We start from the raw sequence: 21527 nt of genomic DNA on the forward strand, positions 1-21527 counted from the left end.
TGGGAATTATAACTCATGGCTCTATTTTAAAAGGGTTGTCACCAATTCACTGTCCCCCATATGTGTAGTACAGAGAAACAGCATGCAGGAATCAGAACTATAGCACATTTGTTTTGTGGGTCATAAGGTAACCCTTGTTTTATTAAAATATGTACAGGGGATTGGGAAGGAAAAGGATCGTGTTGAACTGTGGCAATGTACACAAAAGCAGGCACCTCCTCCAAGCTCCACTGTCCTGCAAGTGACTCTTTGGAACTTGGTCTGGCTGGAGCCTTAGAAGTAGCCTCAGGAAGCCCAGTCCTCCTGATCAACCCTTTCTCAACCAGAACTGACCATGACATTGGCACCACCGAAGGGCAGTGAAGGCCCCCAGGTTGGTTGAATGGAGAGGTTTTCTTTGCCATTGATACTAGCTTTTTTGAAAGCCCTGGTTATCTTCCAGATGCTTTGTCCGAGCAATCAGGAGGCACAGTGGCCTACCAGAAGCCAGTCTCTACCTGGCCTCCATTGAGTTTTGTCCCTGAAATTAGAAGACACGGCACGGGCAAAATCACACTTCAGGTCCACGCTGCCGCAGGCAACATAGGCAGCACACAAGTATGAGTGGATGTAAGGGAAAGCTGCTCACCGGGCCGGAGGCTCATTTCATGTTCCTCTCAATCCAGTCTTTAAAAGGCAGCACTTTGGTGAAGGCCGTGTAGAGGATGTGGCTGCATGTTTTATCATAGCTCCAGCTGACCAGCCCCACCAGGTGCCAGCGCGGCTCAGGTGATGCCTGTCCTGGGAGGGACATGGCTCCAATGCCCCCTGTCTCTGCCAGGCAGATGTCAGAAGGGGCGGTGGGGTCGTGGCTGGCACAGAACATGTTATCCGTGACACTCACTGGGATGCCATGTTCTTCATGCTGCTCCTCACACAGCAACGAGTCCACCACCCTGACGACCCCCGAGCGCAGCGTGTCATTCTTGAAGCCAGGGGTCCTCACGTCAGCCAGCACGTTCCAGCCAGCCACAGTGATGCGGGACTCCTGGAAGGAGGTGCTGAGGTCGCGGCTGGCCGCTAGGCAGATGGGCTGCACTCGGGTGCTCATGCGAGCCTTGTCCAGGAGTTTCAGGATGGCCATGTCAGAGTCAAGCAGGATAGGATCATAGTTGGAATGCAAAATGATAGCAGAAATCTATAAATACAAGGAACAGACAAGCCAGGGTGAGCAACCAACTCCACGGTGGACAAGAATAGGCTAGCCCTGGGGCAAAATTATGGGGAGAAAATGTCCAAGAGACAGCTGCAATTATTTGGAGATACTTTGCTCAAGGGGAAACCCTCGTGGTGTAATGGTTAAGAGCTACAGCTGCTAGCCAAAAGGTTGGCAGTTCGAATCCACCAGGCACTCCTTGGAAACCCTATGGGGCAGTTCTAGCATTAGTTGGAATTGACTCGACGGCAATGGGTTTGGTTTTTGGTTTTGCTCAAGGGGTCACAGAATGCAATTACCCTATTTCCAAGGTTGTAAGCTGCAGTGCCTACAAGGGCCTGGCAAGGTAAGTGGACAGGGTGGGCTGCAGAGCACGAAAGTGCACAGCCATCTAAAGTGGGCAGTGTGTCATACAGAAGGGGCCAGCCAGCATTCTAATTGTGCTACAGAATCTAGGACTCCAGAATTTTATCTGAAGCATCCTGCTTTTTAAATGTTGGCAAATAACTGATTTAAAAAAAATTATGTCTGGGCCAACAAATCACAAACCCTCGAAGGCTGCCAGTTTGCAACCTCTGGTCTGCTATAATCACTTCAAGCCAGTAAGAGGGAGCTACAGCCAGAATGCTCCAGAAGACTTTCCCACAAAGTCTTCTCTGATAGTCCCAATCCTTGCTGATCACTCTCTTTGATAAAGGCTTCTAGGAGCTAACATCTGTGGTGCCCTGTATTTTTTTTTTTTTTTTTTTGTAATGTATGTGCTCAATTACTCCAACTACATTTGGGTGCATTTCCTCAGGGCTTCCCCTGTGCTGTGCTGATCATAGTACACTGGTCTTTCTCACTAGGCTGTAGGCACCTCAAGGCAGAAACTTTTTTTTTTCCTTTTTGCAACTATTCTCAGTGAATAAAGTGAATCACATTATGATTATGGTAGCTCAACATTGTATGGACAGATGGACAGATGGACAAATGGACAGGTGGGTGGGTAGATGGGTGGATAGATGAATGGATGGAAGGGAGACAGGGAGGGAGATGACTAAGGAAGGAGAGAAGGATATTATAAATTGATTAGGGGTACCGGCTAAAAATCTATGCCCTCAAAGCCTAGTATAGTGCCCTAAATAGGTGATTAACACGTGTTTGATGATCATAATGATGTATCTTTGTCTCTACCCTATTTTTAAAAAATAAAAAGACTCCATAGTCTTTCAAAATGCCCCTTTTTAGCATCTGTCAATATAAAATATTGAGCACCTACTATGTGTTGGGCTCTGGGCTGGGTGCTAAAATGTTAAGGTGACAAGAATGTCACAGCCACTGCTCTCATGGTGCTTAGAGTTTGTTGAGTCAGAGATCGGGTTTCCTGGTTGCAGCCCTCTCTCACCCGCAAGCTCTGGATGGTTTTCTCATCCCGGTCATCGTCCCTGTAGAATTTCCCCAAGACGACTTTGAGGTCTGCTGTCTTGATCACGGTGACCTTCCCCAGGTCAGTGACGCAGTGGGCGGCAACCACCACGGTGCGCTCATTCACCAGGGCACCAGTGCACACCAGGAACCACGTGCCCTTGTGCAGGCTGTCCCCATGCACTCCACTGGTCCTCCTGTAGATGGCTGCCTGCCAAGGCCAGTGCATGCCCTGAGTCTTCGGAGCAATGATGTTCTCAATTTTCCCACAGACTATGGAGAAAGCACAGGCTCGGTAAGATGAACTCAGATCTTCCCTATCCAAAGGAAAATGTGTCGCTCAACCAGGAGAGCACAAATCTGGACAGGTGGGTTCTATGGGTGTGATAACCACCAAGATATCCAACCTCTCTTTCTCCTTTCCCTTTAAATATTAATCAGCCACCTTGATGTGTCTGGCTGTGAAATCTAGGGTTAAAATTGGAGGCTTTGCAGTCAAATGAATCCTGGGTTCCAATCCTAGGTCTGTACTTACTATCAATAGTACTTTGGGCAAGTTGTCTAATCTTTTAGAGCCTCAGCTTTCTTGCCTGTAGAGTGGATATAGTAATAACAATTGTTCATACAGTTCTTGAGGAGACTGAATGAGGTGACACATATAAACACTTAGCACAGATTCAAAATATCATGAATATTATTATACATATGACCACAAGGAACTGAGCCATATTATTCTTCTTTGGCAAAGATGAGGAATGTAGCTTAGTATGTGCAGGACCTTATTCCAGGCACTTCACATATCATCTCAATAATCCTCACCATAACCGTTATGAGGTAATTAATATTAACCCCACTGGATGATGAATATGAAAACTGGGGTATAGACAGGGTGACCAAGTTCACAAATCTAGAAGCCCTGTAGCCCCTTTATTTCCTTTCCCACTTGGTGTTTAATGACTGTTCTCTCTCTTTTCCCCCAAGTAAATCCTACTCTCAGGAATTGTTCTGATAAAATTATCCCCAAGAAAGCATGTCCCCCCCACTAATATAAGATTTAATGAGTTAATTTCTCCTGGATAGTAAATTTAAACCAAAAGAAGGAAGCTAACTGTGGAATTACAGATCTCACCAAGCAAGAGACAGCACTGGAGGACTATTCCTTTGGGCAAGGAGTCTCCCAAAAATTCTTCAACGAGGATTAATGGCTTTTTACAGGTAACCATGCAAGATGGAAGCTGCTCCACCCCAAGGATGAGTCTCTACTCACTAGGGATGCAAGACGGGGCCCGCCCACTCCACTTCCCAGTCCTCAGACAGGTCCTCCGGCTGCTGCCCAGGCGGCGGTAGAAGGGCGAGATGCACTCATACTGGAGCTGGGTGTGCAGATGTTGGTACCCGGCAGGAAGGTCTCCAAATGGGAGAACTGGCTTCTTGGTAGGCGCGTCCTGCAGTTTCTGCTTGCTGAGTGCTGCTGAGTACAGCTGGTGTAACGGTGTCTCCCTGAGTCAGGTACACAGGCCCAGACAAAGCAGAGTGGAAGACAGCCATTATGATGCCTTTAGCATCCATGTCAATCCCCGTGTAGATATTTGGATATAGAAGAATGACTATCTCAGTCTGTCTACCTGTCTCTCTCTCTCTCACACATACACACACATCCAGTGTATCACTGAGCCAATTCTCTTAATTCTCTTGCATGCCTCAGCCTTCATTTTATTTCCCCATTTCCATCTCTGGCATCCATCCAGCTACCTAGGATTTTAACCAAAGAGGATAATATCTGGTGTAATAGCTGTTATCCAAAGTTACGCTGTACATGCACACAAAAAATTCGTTGTGAAATTATACCAGAAAGCGAGCTAATTTGAAGGAGAGAAATTCAGGCATTTTTTTTCCTCTAAACATTATCATAATGAGACAATATTAGGAATTGACTTGAACTAAACTGTGTTGATACAGTAGCTTGATTTAACAATTAGTGATATAATTAGTACACCTCAGAGAACAGAACTTTCTCTCAGGGCACATTGACTGGGAGAAACAAAGAGCTTTGTATGTAAATGTGAGATGATATATTAAATGAGCCCTGAGGATGGAGCCCCCAGAGACCACTTGGGGGTTCTTGGGGGAGACTTGCACACATTTCTACAGCTCGCATTCATTTTATATTAGTGCATAATGACTGTCAGCTGGAAAGTTGGAATCCCTTTAGGAATCAATGAAAGCACAGAAAGAAAGGAAGCACAGAGAGGTAAGTGGGGGCACTCAAGGGCCCACAGTAAGGTAAAATAGAACTCAAGACAGAGTTTAGCGGTCATGGTTACCACCCTGCTGTCTCTGCCACATCAATTTTAGTATCATCTTAAGAAATCTAGTTGATGTATCTGCACAGTTCTTCACTCAGAGCAAACATTCCATCCATATTTATTTTATTCAACACTTCTTTAGCTCATGTCTAGAGCGAGCCAGGTCTGCAGCTCTGGGAGCTTTTGAACTTGTAAATGAGCTCATCTCATAGATGTTGAAGGTCTACATTGCCTTAGTGGGCTCCTAGGGGAGACTGACTGCTGGAGATCAGCAGACTCCCCACTCCAGCAACCTATCTGACAGAAGGGTACTTAACACCAATTTCTAAGCTTGTTTTCACATCCACATGAGACACCTGGTACCTAGTAACCTAGCTTCTGATTCTAGTTGTTTTAAAATTGGGAAGCCCCCAGTCTTTTTGAGTAGCTCAGGGGCTCCTCTATAACAAGTCCCCTAGGGAAGAACAGGTTTGCTGTACTTAGTGGAGAGTTCAGCTGCAGGTTAAATCACAAAGATCAGAAAAGTGGGCAGAATTTGGATTCCACTGCCACTGCTTCCAAGGAAATGCCTTGCTTAAAAAGGCAAAGACAGAAATAGAATGAGATATCCTGAGACGCTGAGAAGCACTGTGCCTCTCCTGACTGATGGCTATTGCAGGCCACTTGGTTGGGGTCAATTCTAGCCACTGGGATTCATTGTTACTATTTCTAACAAGAACTTAGTTAAAGTCTAGGGGGTAACGGAGCAGACCCTGAAGCCAGACATTAGATTTTCATCCTGGTTTTGCAACTTCTCCTAACAGTGTGATCTTTGGCAAGTTACTTAACTTCTCTACACCTCAATTTACCCTCTGTAAAATGGTAATAATACTTGTAACTATCTTTGAGATTATAAAACCTACTGCCATCGAGTTGACTCTGACTCATAGCGACACCATAGGGTTTCCAAGACTGTAATCTTTGCAGAAGCAGACTACCATATCTTCCTCCCATGGAGCCCCTGATGGTTTCAAACTGCCAACCTTCAGTTAGCAGTCAATCGCTTTACCCACTGCACCAACTATAGTGAGGATTAAATGAACTAATACATGTAAATTGCTCAGAAGAGCAACTGGCTCATAGCAAACAATAAATGTTAGCCATTAGTATTGCATTTCATTCTTACAACAATCCCCAAAGACAGAAGTTATTATGATTATCCCCATTTTTTCAAAAGAGGAAACTTAAGACTAAACAAATTTAGGAACTTGCCCAAGAATATCCAGCCCTAGAGAGAGATGGAACCAGGTCTGTATCCTTTATCAATCCAATTTATTCAACCAATAATTATTTATTGAGGGCTATGTAGCAGACACTGGTCTAGGTACTGGGGTTCAGCATGAACAAAACAGAAAATTTTCCTGCACTTGTACAGTGTAGGGGTAGGGGAGACAGAAATGAACAAATAAACCAAAAATGTATATAAACAACAGGTGGTGAGGGATGCTAAGATGAAAGCTGAAACATATAGTAAAGGCTGGAGAATGCTGGGCAATGAAGTCTGCTCAGCATTTAGGCTAGGGGTGGCCTCAGGGAAGGTCCCTCTGGCCGATGACAACTGAGCGGAGACCTGAAGGAGGTGAAGCATTAAGTCTTGCAGATAGCTGGTGGAAGCAGGTTCTCGGCAGAAGGAACCACAAGTGCAAAGGCTCCAAAGCATAACTGTGCTGGAATAATACAGGAAAACCAAGGTGCTCGTGTGGCTGGGGTGGGGAGGAATGAGGAGGAGAAAGGTAAGAGATGAAATCAAAACAGTTATTTCCTCCAAAATAAGGAGAGGAAAAGTATAGGTGGGCCTAGTCTCTCGCAACCAGGTGGTCCTTACATCTGGTTTTTCAGGAGAAAGGCTGGACATACCTGGGGGCTCCCACCCCCTATCTCTAGTTCCTGGACTCCACCAGCCTATCTCATCTAGTTGGTTACTACCAAGACCATCTTCCTAAACCATCTCCAGTTCTCCAGTTACCACTGAGTCAATTCCAACTCATGGCGACCCCATGTGTGTCACCGTAGAATTGTGCTCCATAGGGTTTGCAATGGTTTTTTTTTTCCTTTGGAAGTAGATTGCTAGGCCTTTCTTCTGAGGCACCTCTGGAATCCCATCTCCTTAGAAGCTGCTATATTTAAACACATAGTAATTTCAGTAAGATTTAAGTATTAAAATCCAGTTCCTCAAAGATCATGTTAAAGTTCTATCTCCCACCAACCTCCCACTTTCCCATGAGCCAAGGAAATTTGTACATCTTCCAACAGTTGCTACCTCTTGGCCAAAGACAGTAATCTAATGAGCCTCCATCAAACAAGCCCTATTCTTTTATAATTAGTCAGTACTGAATGTCCCTAAGAAACTTCAGACAGTCTTTGGCCAAACACCAGTGGAAAAAGGGGATGGAAGGGAGAAATATTCATTCACTTTTAAAGCAGAGTTAGATGTTTCAGCCTCACCTTGATTGAACCTGCACTGGAAGAACTTTCCGTCTCACCAGGTCTGAGATCTTTGGTTCTCGGCAGGCTAGAATAAAAGACAAGGCTGCATAATCCTTTTCTGTATTCACCGTTCACATCAGTTCATATTCATACCTGACCATCCTTCCTGGACAGCCGGTGCACATTTCCCCAGGTTCTCAGAGGAGAGACATACCAGCCAAGCTTGGACAGCTCACTTAGAAAAGGGCATGCTGCCTTTCACCTAAATTGACAAGCCTCTACAGAACTTAAGTAAACACCTCTGAAAAGAGAAACTAGCCAGCTGCTCCCACTGGGTAATTTGGGCAAATAGTGGTTAATAGATTAAGGATTCTCTGTTCACATAAATAGTATTAGCAAACTCGATCAAAGTTAAAGTGAAGTTTCTAAAATGCAACCTAACATAAGGAATTAGAAGGTTCTTGTTTGAAACCAGAAAGCAGCATCAACCATAGTCAAGTCTTGGGTAACTGAGTTCTCCATGTCCCTTCTCTGCAACTAAGACCCCTGACAATCATTTGAGGATAACTCAAAGCCCAGTTTAATTGTGCTAAAGTTTCTTTTTCTTCACAAGTGAAAAGGAATCCTTCCCATCTCACTTTCCCAATCAAGCAGCCAACATTTGTCTAATTAGCAACTTAGAGAACTTTGGTTGTATTAATTTAGAAGAGTTGACAAAAAATCTCCAAGGATGTATTGAACACCATTTCCATACTTAATGAAATCAAGAATTAGAGTCTGTGCTGGTGGTGATGAAGGTCGTTTCTGGCTGAAGTCTAAAGTGATTTATTCCCTTCACAAACCATTCTCTTTCATTCCTTTACCAATGATTCATGTTGTTGACAGACACACAGAAGAGAAAGTGGAAAATTGAGGCAACTACCTGGATAATCTAGGCCAAGGACATGCTTTTCTTCCCGGTAAGCAGCCAGATAATTCTGACTCACCCCCCAAACAGACGGACTGTTGACTTGAGGCAACCAGCAAATCAATTTAGTAAGAAACTATGCATTCCCACTCCTAAGGGGTAAGGTTCAAACTTCTCTACACAACTTTCCAGTTTCCTGGTCCAACCTACCCTTTTAAATTTATCTTCCAGATTCCCAGATTGCCTCACTTTGAATTTAGCATGATTCTTTTACTTCTGCCTATACCTCTTTTCTGTTCCTTTGCCTTCCATCTAGAATATTATCCCAACACTCCTCTTTACCTTCACAAATTCTTCCGAGCTTTCCTTCCTGGTTCCAATCCTACCTGATTCACCCAATGTCCCTATTGCAGGCAACGTTGATCTCGATCTCTTTCTCTGAACTTCTATTCCTCATCTGTTCCTATAAGTCTCCCTTGGGTGTTTAAGGGTTTACTGTCTTTGTTTTTAAACATCTTAACATCTCGAACCTCCTGCCTCATAGACTTGCAGGGAGGATGCTGTATCTATTTAGTTCTTTTCCTTCTCTACAGAGTAGATAAATGTAACTTTATAAATGCTTATGTTGTCTCAATTCTGTTCTTGGATTTGCATATATAAAACTCAGCCCTCTCATCTTTCCTATGTAGCTATGCTGACTACATCATTCTTAATCACATCAAAATGCTGTAATTAGGATAAACAGGTCCTTTTGAGGTCCAAAAAAGAAGCCAATGTTTTTAGGGACGGTTTCCAACTTAAGAATTACATATGGTTTCAGTGAGAACTTAAGGGAGAAAGGTGTTTTCTAGGGACTCAAAAACATGCTTGGAAGCTACCAGAAAGTCCAGCAACTCCACCTATTTTTATAGACTTCAAAAAAACCTGTAAGTTACCTTTTATGCAGATGGGCTGTTTCCCTGACCACACTCCATTCGGCTGGCAAGTTCTCTTCTCATTGCCACTAAGAACGTACGAACTGTTACAAAAGAAGGACACAACAGTGCCAATTTTTGCATAGCGCCCATTGATAAGTCCAGGGCCTCCTGTTATTTTCTTGTACCCATTGCCTGGGCCCCCAGGGTCTGAGCAGTTTCTTTCTTCAAGGACTAAAATTGAAAATAAAGAAAAGGAGAGCTATTACAAATCTACTGAAATAAAAAGTCAGTGGTTTTTAAGCTTCCCAAGAGAAAACTCAAAATAGAAAACGCGTGTATTAGACCTGTTTTCCCCTTGCTTTAATGATTTATTCTCAAGTTGAGAAGTAGTTCATTCCATATATAAATAAATTTGACACCAAAACTGGCTCTCTGATGATCTTGTTGATTTCCTTCTCAAATTGTGGGAACCGGGCATGTCTGGACAAAATGAACATTTCGCTAAGATTTTATGATCGGTATACCGGGTTGCTGTTTTTCAGTGCATTATCTCCTTCCTTCCATGAAGCTCGAGCAGTTAAACAAGACTATTCAGCTTCCAAGGATCCCTGGTGGTGCAATGGTTAAGCACTCAGCTGCCAACTGTAAGGTCAGAGGTTTGAACCTACCAGCTGCTCTGTGGGAGAAAGATGTAACAGTCTGCTTCTGTAAAGATTACAGCTTTGGAAATCCTATGGGGCAGTTCTACTCTGTCCTATAGGGTTGCTATGAGTCAGAAGCGACTCGACTGCAATAGGATTCAGCTTCCTCTTTGTGCCATACTCAGAAAGTAAAAATGACTAGAAACAACAGCATATACACGAGATGCATTTAGATTTCACGTTTCACCTCCATGAACACAAGTGTATTGAAAGTTACAGCTAAAAAACACTAGAGAGCTATACAGTAAAGGAGCCTGGTGGCACAGTGGTTAAGAGCTACAGCAAGCTATGGCTGCTAACAAAAAGGTCGGCAGTTCAAATCCACCAGCCACTCCTTGGAAACCCTATGGGGCACTTCTACTCTGTCCTGTAGGGTCACTCTGAGTCAGAATCCAACCGACTCTAAGGCAATGGGTTTGTTTGTTTGTTTTTTAAAAATATAGTAAAACCTGTGAAAGCCAGAATCTGTGTAAGGCAGAAACCTGTGGAGAAGGAAAACTCAATTATTTTCCACTAAAATAAGCAATAGAAAAGAGGTAAGACTGCACCCTGTCAAAGGAGGAAAACTTGCGAGACTTTGAAAAACAAGGCAGACCTATCAAGTTCCAGCTGTCACGGGTTTCACTGTATTAATGCAGAGATACGACAAATTTCTCTTGATCTATGAATGTAACTTTCCATTTCCATCTAAACATTTAACAGTATTCACTACAGAGGCATTTTTATTCTTTAACTCATGTTGGACAGCTACTTAGAGTAGAAATGGCATCACCAGCTATTCTGAGCACTGAACAGGATTTTTAGCTCTATCCTAGAAATATTCAGTCAGATAGGTAACATGTTTTTCTCAAACGGATTATGGCACAGAACTGAATATGGCTTGCCTAATGAAACAGAGTGAATCCCCTGAAGAACTCAAGCTTTATTTACTGAGTTGGGGTTGTGTTGTTGTTGTTAGGTGCTGTCGAGTCGGTTCCAACTCCTAGTGACCCTATGGGCAACAGAACGAAATACTGCCCGGTCCTGCACCATCCTCACAGTCGTTGTTATGCTTGAGCCCATTGTTGCAGCCACTGTGTCAATCCATCTCGTTGAGAGTCTTCCTCTTTTTCGCTGACCCTCTACTTTACCAAGCATGATGTCCTTCTCCAAGGACTGATCCCTCCTTATAACATGTCCAAAGTATGTGAGACATAGTCTCGCCATCGTTGCTTCTAAGGAGTATTCTAGTTGTACTTCTTCCAAGACAGATTAAGTTCGTTCTTTTGGCAGTTCATAGGATATTCAATATTCTTTGCCAACGCCATAATTCAAAGGCATCAATTCTTCTTCGATCTTTATTCATTGTCCAGAGTTTGGGTAGCCACCGCTATATCAGCCTCCCTGGATTATTTTCAATCATTTCTTCTAAGACACAGGCTCATCTCTATAAAACAGTTCCTATGCAATGCAATTTTGCATGTGACGTGCTTTTTCTTTCAATAAGTGTCACAATTACCTTTTAAACAACCTACTTGCTTGCCTCCAGGCAAGAAAAAAACTTCAGTCAGATAATACTTCCAAAATATTTGAAAATTAATAATTTTCCTATATGCAATTTGGCAAGGTGGCTAAAGTGATACAAATTGCTGGTTTGTCGACTCTAAGATTGCCCATAGACCATGTAGCAGATGATCTCAATGATTCTCAGTGTGCCTTTGGGCCTTGCAATGTGAGCAATTTCTCTAGTGGGTAAATCTAAAACCCCATTTTAAGGGTAAAACAGTAACCCCCCCCCCCCCAGATGAGCTATTTAAAAATACTGACATATTATAGGGAGGGAAATTCAATTCTGAAGTGTCAGGTGGACTCATAAAATGCCAGTTATTATATTTACACAAATCTCTCTTTGATGTGGGAAGAAGAGACAGAGAAACCATTCTGTGTTGCTTTGGTGGTATAGGGCTACCTTCTTACAGTATAGTCTCATTCAACGCTGAACATGTAGTCCAGAGGGTACCCATTGAGGCCCATAGACTGCAATCATCTCAAAAACATGGCTTGTTGTACCTGCAAGTTTAAATGAATTAGTTGTCAACATAAAAATTGGGACATTTCACACAAAAATCTGTATTTCTGACTTCTGACAAAATTCAGACCTGGAAATCCTGATCCTGAATTCCCACATGGCAACAATCAGCTGGAGCTAAGCAGTGGCTCTCTGTTTAGATGGGGTTGTATTCTTTACTTGACCACAGTCCCAATCTAGTTTCCTGGCTCTGGCAGGCATTTGAATCTCTGGCCAGTTATTCTGTCCAAGGGCTATGATTTGTGCAATCCAGGTATGGTTCCTCATTCATTTTGAACTTTGGTAGAACTTGAGTGAATCAGTTCAATTCCGTTCTGACACCAGCTGCAAATGCAGTATTTCTTCCTCTAACCCTAACCACCAGAGCTAAGTCAGATCTCACAAGTTAAAGGGCACAGTCCTCCAGACTGCCAAGTCTGCCCAAGACTTGAAGATGCCAGCCATAGGCTCAGGGTCTCCAGGTCCTCACACTTTTGACCTGCTAGCTTCAAATTTGAGGGTTCCTTCTATCCCCTCAGAGTGCCAGCCATAAGCTTAGGGGTCCCCAGGGCTACCGCCCTGACTTCTGACCTGTTAGCCCTCACTGTTCCCTTGGGTTTGACAATTTGCTAGAACAACTCACAAAACTCAGAAAAGAACTATACTTATTATGATAATTTTATTATAGTTAAAATGATACAATTGAAACAATGTACAGAGCAAGATCTGGGAGGGTTCCCAATGTGGAGGATCCATGGCTCAAAGGGTGTGCTACCCTCCCCATGCATTGATGTCTGTCACCAACCAGGGAGCGCACTGAACTTCCATATCCAGAGTTTTATATTGGGGTCTCATTAACTGAATCACTGTCCAAACTCAATCTCCAGCCTCCCCCCCACCCCGCCCCTGTCCCAGTATTAGCATTATACAACCCAGTGGTGGGTTTTCCTGGTCTGGCTAGCCCCTACCTCACAGTCACCTCATTAGCATACCCTGTTAGGCAGCTGTAGTTTGGAGCCCTCATGGATAACAAAGACTCCAATCACTGGAGAAATTCCAAGGTTTTGAAGGTTATTTCTCAGGAACCAAGGACAAAGACCAAATTCTTTGGGTAAAGTTAGTTAAAACCCCACAGAGCTCATAATCAAGATGGCCATGACACCCAAGACTTTGAGTTTCACTGTCACAAAAGATAAAAACTTAAAACTAGTCCTGGAATAAAGAAAGAAAATGAAATATACTCTAGCTACATCAGCCCCCAACAGAAGATAAGAAATCCTTTCAATTCCAGGCTTAGACAGGTAAGCCTGATGACAGGGTTTCTCTCTCCTTGTTAGGAAGTGCTTCCATGGTCCACTGGACACCCACCCCATGATTCCCATGGACCATATTTTCATTACATTTCCATTATATTGACTATCAGGGTCACTGAAAAGTTCTTGAGCCCTTGAAGTTAACAAGCCCTTAGGACAATTCAGGTCCTTTGTTTCTCTCACTACAAATACCACTGCCCAAGAATAAGGAACACTACCATATTTCCTTAACTCTTAGATGCACATTTTTTATAGTCTGACATTTTTGAAATCAAGTCACATGCATACTTTTCATGTGGTGTTTTTTTTTCTCTACCCAGAAAAGACATCATTAAATCAATGCTGCATCTTATACTTGATGAGATCTTAGAATGGAGTGAACTTTATTGTTTATTTTTAAGTTATTGCTCACAAAATGTCACTAGGGTAGAGCTGAGTGATGTTTCTGAGTTAGAGTCTAATGGAAGGCAAGACTGTATGACTGAACATCCAGAGAAATACAGACAACAGAAACAGACATAAAGGATCCAGATAATGTAGTTATATGAACACTAACTTAAAAAGAACTATGCTGATATGTTTAAGGAAATAAAAGACAAGATTGAGAACTTTAGCAGAAAACTGGAAACTTTTAAAAATAACAAAAGGTAAAATCTAGAACTGAAAAGTACAATGACAGAAATTAAAATTCAGTGGATGAGTTTAACAGCAAATTAGATACAGGTGAAGAGTATTAATAAACTGGGCGGAAAAAAAAAAACCATTGCCATCTAGTCAATTCTGACTCATAGCAACCCTATAGGACAGAGTAGAACTGCCCCACTGGGTTTTCAAGGAGCAGCTGGTAGATTTGAACCACCAACCTTTTGGTTATCAGCCAAATGCCTAACCACTGTGCTACCAGGGCCCCAATAAACTGAAAGGTAGGTTAAAAGAAAAAAATCAGAATGAAGCAAAAAAATACAAAAAGATCTGATATGCATGGAAAAGTGCAAGGGGCACAGGAGATATGGTGACAAGGTTAATAAATACATATAATTGGCATTCCAGAAGAAGAGGGGAGACAGAATGGAGTAGAAACAATATGTAAAAAGATAATAGCTGAAAGATTTCCAAAACTGATGAAAGACATCAACCTACAGGTTCACAAAGTCCTATGAACCCCAAGCCAGATAAATAAAAAGAAAAGCACACACAGACATATTATGTAAAATTGTTAAAAGCCAAAACCAAAGAAAAAATGTAAAGCACCCAAAGAAAAAATAAAGACTGGAGGAACATACTGTAAAATTATGTTATGTTATGTTATGTTATGCTATGTTGTTATGTTTATGTTATGTTTGTTATGTTACGTTACATTATATACTTTAAAATTATCTCTGGCTTTTAAGATTGACTTTTGCTTATTTATACTTTCTTTCAAATTTTATAATCAGAAACTGTAAGCATTAAAGTTTGTTATTTTGCTGGTTTTTTTTTTTTTTATACAAGATCAGACAGACTGGCTTGGGTCCTCCCTGCTAAGCCTCTACATATAGCATTAAATCCTCCGTGTCTTATTTTGTATTCCCATACTCTCTATAACCCATAAAAATCTCTTTAGCATCTTACATGATGGGGTAATCCAACTTTTCACAGGATTAGGCGTAAATGAGTCTAGTCACTAGACTCTGATGGAAAAAGAATGGCCTTCAGGATCACAGATATGAGCTCAAACAATCATTTGGTTCCCTAGTGTCCAGAATAAACACACAGTAGATCTTCACACAGTAGGGTCAGCATAAAAGAGGAAGACCCACAACGAGATGGATTGACACAGTGGCTGCAACAACGGGCTCAAGCCTAACAACAATTGTGAAGATGGCTCAGGACTGGGCAGTGTCTCGTTCTGTTGTCCATAGGGTCGCTATGAGTCAGAACCAACTCGACGGCACCTAACAAAAACAAGGTCCTCAATAAATATTTGTTGGTGAGTAGAAAGAAAGGATAAAGAGAATTCACTGATTTTTCCACTTAATGAACTAGGGCCTGGGAAAATTACTTAATCACACTAAGCCTCTGTAAAATGGGATAATAACATTTATCTGGCCGGGCTGGTTTTGAGGAGTAATTTAAATTACACATGGTCTCCTTTTCCCTAGTTTGCGTTTATTTACAAACCACCCAACTGCTGCCTTTAAAAATCAATTCTCCAAGTTTATATACCTTAAAGAAAAATCCACAGAGAAATCTAAAGGCCCATTATTGGCCTGTTTGAGCAAAACAACATTCTACTCCATCTTATGGCCTCCTGGTCTACCTGAGTTGAGCTTCCAGGCCTGGTCCACATGCATGTGTTTATGCAGAATTCTGAGCACCAGCTATGGTCTCTGTACAATCATCTCCCTTAATCCTGTACAATGAAGCTTTAAAATTGGATTCCTCTATCAAACAGCCACTGGGCATTATTCTATTATCTGTATTTTCCAAAGCTGTAGCGTCTCCTATGATGCTTTTGAAGAGAACTCTAAGGCTTCTCCCCTCCACCCTTTTCTCTCCCGGTTTGGGCATCTACCTATTGGGATCATAAGCCCATCTATATCTCATCAGAGCTCCTCCCAGAGTTAGATTTCAAACTCATCTCTTTTTCTCTGGGCTCTCTTTTTAGAAACCTTTGTATCTCCCCATTGAACAGATTTATGATTCTTTTCTACTTGATTTTTCAAGGGCTTTGTGTTTCTTTTCAAATCTCCTCAGTGGGATGGATGTTTTCACGCAAAGTCGAATGAGAATTTAAAACATCTGCATCTCTGGCCCAACTGAGCAGCAAGCTCCTGCTTTGTTAAGTAAAATATTCCATGATTAATGATAAATAGCACATTGCCCTGTTACTTTTGGGACTCTCCCTGGGACATAAACACATCAAGTTTTGAAAGCCCTCACATGCTGTTTTGTGAACAGAAACAGTGCTTGGGAGTGCATTTCTCTGGGATATTGTTTCAGATAAACATTTAAAGACAGATCTTCTCCACCTGTGTTTCTTCCCCCCTCTCAGGTCATTAGCATGAGGTGATTCACTGGGATACCTCTTTACAGAAAGATACAGGAACGGCTTTGTGTTTGTGATGGCTCTTGTAGGGAACACTGTTGGTGCCCTACCCAGGACCCCTTATATTCTTTTACCAGTTCAGGGCACCCATCCCTCAATTTCTAAATGCGTGCTTTTCTGCTGACAGCTGGCACCTGTGATCTTCAGAGGGTAAGGGTGCCATCTCGCTCATATGGAGAGTAGAAAAGTGCTTAGGAGTTTTTTGTCCTCCCCAAGCCACCCCCAGGGTTGCCTGCAGCCAACAACTGATGGGTGTAGATCCAAAAGTCCAGCTCCTCTGCCTGGAGGTATCATTTATACTCCTCAGCAACCATGGGATCAAGGCTGGGTCTGAGAGCTTAGTTGAAATCACACCCTTGTTTGGTTCCTTCTCCTTCCCTATCTTGTGTCCCCACTCCCTCACTGGCTGATCCTGGGAATTCTTCTTTCAATAAATCCCTTGGAGCCAAACGGTTGGTTTAGGGTCTGTTTCAGGGAAAAATTAACCTAAGAGAGCTCTCCTGTGCTTCAAACTGTTTTCTTAGCCCTAGGCATCAGGCCACTCACATCTCCCATGACAAGCCAGAGAGGCCAGCTGTCTTCCCTGGGCACCGAGCCCTGTATGCCTTTCAGCAATCCTGGGAGGTGAGGAGATCTCGAGGAGGATGACTGGCCTGGGCAACTAGAGAGGCCGGATCCTAGTAGGAGGGCTTCCAGCCTCAGCAAATACTCGCAGGCTCCAGGTCAGCCCCATGCCAGCCGAGCTGTTTTATCGGAAGCGATCAGCTGGTCTGAGACAATGGGTTTCCCCAAATCAAACAGTGTAGACCTAGAAGCCACAATCAGAAGATGTTCCGTGATGATTTGATGCTGTTTGTATAAAACCAGGGAAATTTATACAATCCTTGGGCACAGAGGAAGCCCTAACAATGACTGAGACTGAAATTTCTCACAAGCTTGAGTTGTTAGTCTTAGATTTAAGTTCATTTAAAGCGAATAAAATTATGTCTTTTTCTTCCTCCTAATTCATACACTACAATTCATATTCAATATAATATAGCTGAGATGGCCAGAATCAAAAGGTCTATAAAAGTGGACATGATAATGGAGACATCAGGGAGTATGTCAGGACAATGTGGAGACAATTTTAGGAAATGTGGCTGTTTAATGCATACTAATAATACCACATTTTCTGCATCCTCAGTCAGATCATCAATATTGAATGTGAGAAAGGAAGTCCACACTCTTCATCCCAACAGGAGAGAGCAGACCCACCTCCCCATCCCCCAGATAATCACAAAACTCAGGGACAGATCTCAGCCATGCCAAGACAACACACATATTCTCTTCATTATGTCTCTATCCACCAATATACCCGTGACCACAAAAATATCTTTTTCCAGTGGAATCTAGAATTTGAACATGATACACCAGCCTCTGAGGAATATCTGTCTTTTCCTTTTGCTTTGGTCGCAAACCTTTAACTTCAAGTTTGAAGACAAGATCCATAAAAAGCCCTGTGGAGCCAAAGAATCCAACCGCTGTTTTACGTTTTGAAGTCCAGCATATTGCCCTTTAGAGAAGAATTGATAAAGTGTTGTTGGCTATTAATTTGATTAATTTTCTTGCATTATAGAATATTTAATGAATGCCATCTTTGTTCCAAGCAGAGAAGGCGATGGCAGATGTTTTTCCATCTACCATAGGAATTTTCTATTTAAACCAAGAAATATAAGAAATGTTAGTTACGATTCCTTCTACTAAGGTAGTTTAGACGTCTCAAGGCTCTCCCCAGCCTCAGTGAAGCACTTCTGAAAAATCCGTTTGCTAAGAATGATTTAAGCCTTCATTCCAATTACTTATTCCACTCCCCACCAAAAAATCTTCCTCAACCAAACAACTAGTTCTTTAAGAAATGTCACTGTAGGAAAATCAGCTTCAGTTCTTTGGGGTGAGTAGAGAGAGATGAGAATGAATAATTTCTTTTTCATCAGGAACAATTCATCATAGTGATTAGCACCTTTCTTAACTTTGCTTCCAAAATTACATCAAAAGATAGGACACTAACTAGAGAATAAAGTAAAGGTAATCATTAATCATGGGGCTTTAAATGAATTTGAACAGGGTATAGGGTCTTAGCAAATACCTGCCCCAACAGTTGACTGTAGTCTGAGTTGCAACAAAGATTTCATCAGGTACCGTTGATTGAACTGGCTTGATACCACTTAGCCAGCTGTGTTGTCTGAAAAAAGAAAAAACCTCTTAATCTATAGGTGGAAACCTGGGCAAAATGGAACCAGATTCTAATTTAGATGCTTCTTCTATAAATAAGCATTGGGGATTTACTGGAATTCGAGCTCCAAGTTTTATCACCTCTGTGTTCTCCCTGTGGTGGTAGACAGAGCAGTTGATGCAGAGATCAGCATTTAACCAGGGCACATGTTGTTAATGCAGTGTGGCCAGTTGATCATGGGCATAATTACAAAAGACAGGACACTCAGAGGAGGCCCAGTGATGTTTCTTTATGATGGAAGCAGCCATTTTGAAACTCCTGTCTGAAAAATGTTATGTGGCAAACTTTGACCAAATCCTTCAGAAGATTCCAAGTCCATTCGGGAGGTATTATTGGCTCTCTCCACAAACATCACTGTAATCTCCACTCCCTCCCCATATAAAAGGACTGGGCTAGCTCTTATGCACAAAAAAGTGTATATGTGTGTGTGTAAAACCTCAGTTGTCATTGAGTTGATATCAACTTATGTGTATCAAAGTAGGACTGCATCCCATGGATTTTCAATGGCTGTGATCTTTTGGAAGTAGATGGGCCTTTCTTCTGAGGTGCCTCTGGGCGGATTTGAACCACCAGTAGCCAAACACTTAACTAGTTGCACTACGCTACCTAGGGACTGGATAGATGGATAGATAGATAGGCAGATGGACAGATAGGGTAGATTATGTGTATGTGCATGCATGTGCAGGATAAAAATTCTTCAGTCTAACAATAGTTTTTTGTTTGTTTGTTTTAATAAAAAATATGGATGATTCCTATTTGTAGCATCATTCAGACAATGCAACCCTGAAATATAAGTTATTCAGCATTGGTCAAAAGCCTACCTAATCTTTTAAAGAAACTATCAAATGATGATTTAGTTTCACTAAGTTCCAGCCCTCACCCTCTATTAACCATTTTAAGCTCCAGTTTTTTTGTGTTTTGAATTTTTTTGATGATGGCATGTGTTTTCAGTAGTGGAATGTATGCTTACTAATTGAATGAGTTCAAATTTTCAGTTGGTAATATGAATTTTAAAAATTTCATATGGGCATACATTTTCCCAGAAAACACTGGCAGTAGTCTGGCACAATGTTTAGTGGGCTTCATCTGTCCCAAGGATCTTTGGAGGATGGTGCCTTCCATTTTGTTACATTGGTTTTCCAAACACAAAAAAAACTCAAACCCACCAGGGCTCCCTAATTATCACACAGGAAACCATAAATATGCTTCCGAGGATTATCTAACCGTACAAAAGCCAAAAGACACAAAAGTTTGACCCAATCACACTTCCTGAATGCACTGCCTCATGCCCAAGACTTCTACCTTAGTGAACTTTCACCAAAGAACATTTCTTTCATTTTTTAGCATTATACAAGCCCCCACTGGAGGGCAGCATATACTTTTAGTGGGATAAGTAGCCTCCCAAGAAACCTGAGAACCCAGAACTGTTTGTGGGTGTGTTCTGTACCAAGAAGCATAAAATGGTTTAATTAGATCCAAAAGAAATACTTCCATGAGGTACCTTAGGTTGTGTTCTCCCAGAAGCAGACTGTAAAGCAAGGATTTGAGTGCAAGTAGTTTATTATGTGGTGATCCAAAGAAGCTCCAAGAGTGAAGTGAGAAAGATAGACAGGGAAGTTTGCATTATCAAACAAGTTACCACTGAGGGCAACTGAGGCTCACTGCCACTGGGTAACTCTGGGAGACAGCGTAGAGCATGCTTCAGACTTACCCACCCAAGGAGCAAGGGCTGCTTTATTACCTACCAACTGCCATCAATCATTAGTTGAAGGAACATAGGGTGGACATTAACTCACCAGCACTTCAACTCTGCCCACATACAAGCCAGTGAGATCTGAGAGCCAGAGAAAACCCTCAGGCAGAGTTACAGAGACAGGAGGTTGGAAGCCATTTTAGCTGGCACAGGCAGGAATAGTGAAAGCTTACTATATAAGGTTAGCATAATAAAATTCAGCTACCTTCTTTTTCAAGGGAGAGGGGAGAATCTAGATTTTAGAAATACCTGGTATTTAAAAAGCTAACATTTCTGTCATTTACAAAACTGAAGTGGAAAACATTTCCCAACACCCATCTTCAGATATTTCTATGGGCAAAATACGACACAGAAAGCATTAAAAGAAGTTGGAAGGAATACACAGAGTCACTGTACCAAAAAGATTTGCTTCACGTTCAACCATTTCAGGAGGTAGCATATGATCAAGAACCTATGGTACTGAAGGAAGAAGCCCAAGCTGCACTGAAGGCATTGGTGAAAACAAGCCTCCAGGAATTGACAGAATACCAATTGAGATATTTCAACAAATGGATGCAAAGCTGGAATCACTCACTCGTCTATGCCAAGAAATTTGGGAAGACAGCTACCTGACTGACTGACTGGAAGAGATCCATATTTGTATCCATTCCAAAGAAAGGTGATCCAACCTAATAGAATGCAGAAATTATCGAACAATATCATTAATATTACACACAAGTAAAATTTTGCTGAAGATAATTCGAAAATGGTTGCAGCAGTATATCAACAGGGAACTGCCAGAAATTCAAGCCAGATTCAGAAGAGGACATGGAACCAGGGATATCATTGTTGATGTCAGATGGATCTTGACTGAAAGCAGAGAATACCAGAAAGATGTTTACCTGTGTTTTACTGACTATGCAAAGACATTTGACTGTGTGGATCATAACAAATTATGGATAACATTGTGAAGAATAGGAATTCCAGAACACTTAATTGTGTTCATGTGGAACCTGTACTTAGACAAAGGGGCAGTCGTTCAAACAGAGCAAAGGGATACTATGTGGTTTAAAATCAGGAAAGTTGTGCATCAGGGTTGTATCCTTTCACCATACTTCTTCAGTCTGTATACTGAGCAAATAATCTGAGAAGCTGGACTATATGAAGAAGAATGTG

General features: G+C 42.0%; 1 protein-coding gene across 3 annotated transcripts in view; it reads right to left on the reverse strand.

The window, feature by feature from the left end:
* Positions 1-505: 505 nt before the first annotated feature.
* Positions 506-21527, reverse strand: part of PAMR1 (peptidase domain containing associated with muscle regeneration 1) — a 78214-nt gene continuing 57192 nt past the window's right edge. Inside the window, exons 5-9 of one of the 3 annotated variants that reach the window (XM_012557236.1) lie at positions 9217-9429; positions 7393-7459; positions 3870-4102; positions 2583-2875; positions 506-1177 (exon numbers count right to left, since the gene is read on the reverse strand). In XM_012557236.1, coding sequence (XP_012412690.1) covers positions 641-1177; positions 2583-2875; positions 3870-4102; positions 7393-7459; positions 9217-9429 — 1343 coding nt within the window. In that variant the 3' untranslated portion in view covers positions 506-640. Of the gene's footprint in view, positions 1178-2582; positions 2876-3869; positions 4103-7392; positions 7460-9216; positions 9458-21527 lie in introns of all 3 variants that reach the window. The other 2 variants (XM_004369798.1, XM_012557234.1) reach the window with 2 other exon arrangements.

Source organism: Trichechus manatus, unplaced genomic scaffold, assembly GCF_000243295.1.
Source record: "Trichechus manatus latirostris isolate Lorelei unplaced genomic scaffold, TriManLat1.0 scaffold00006, whole genome shotgun sequence".
Taxonomy (NCBI): domain Eukaryota; kingdom Metazoa; phylum Chordata; class Mammalia; order Sirenia; family Trichechidae; genus Trichechus; species Trichechus manatus.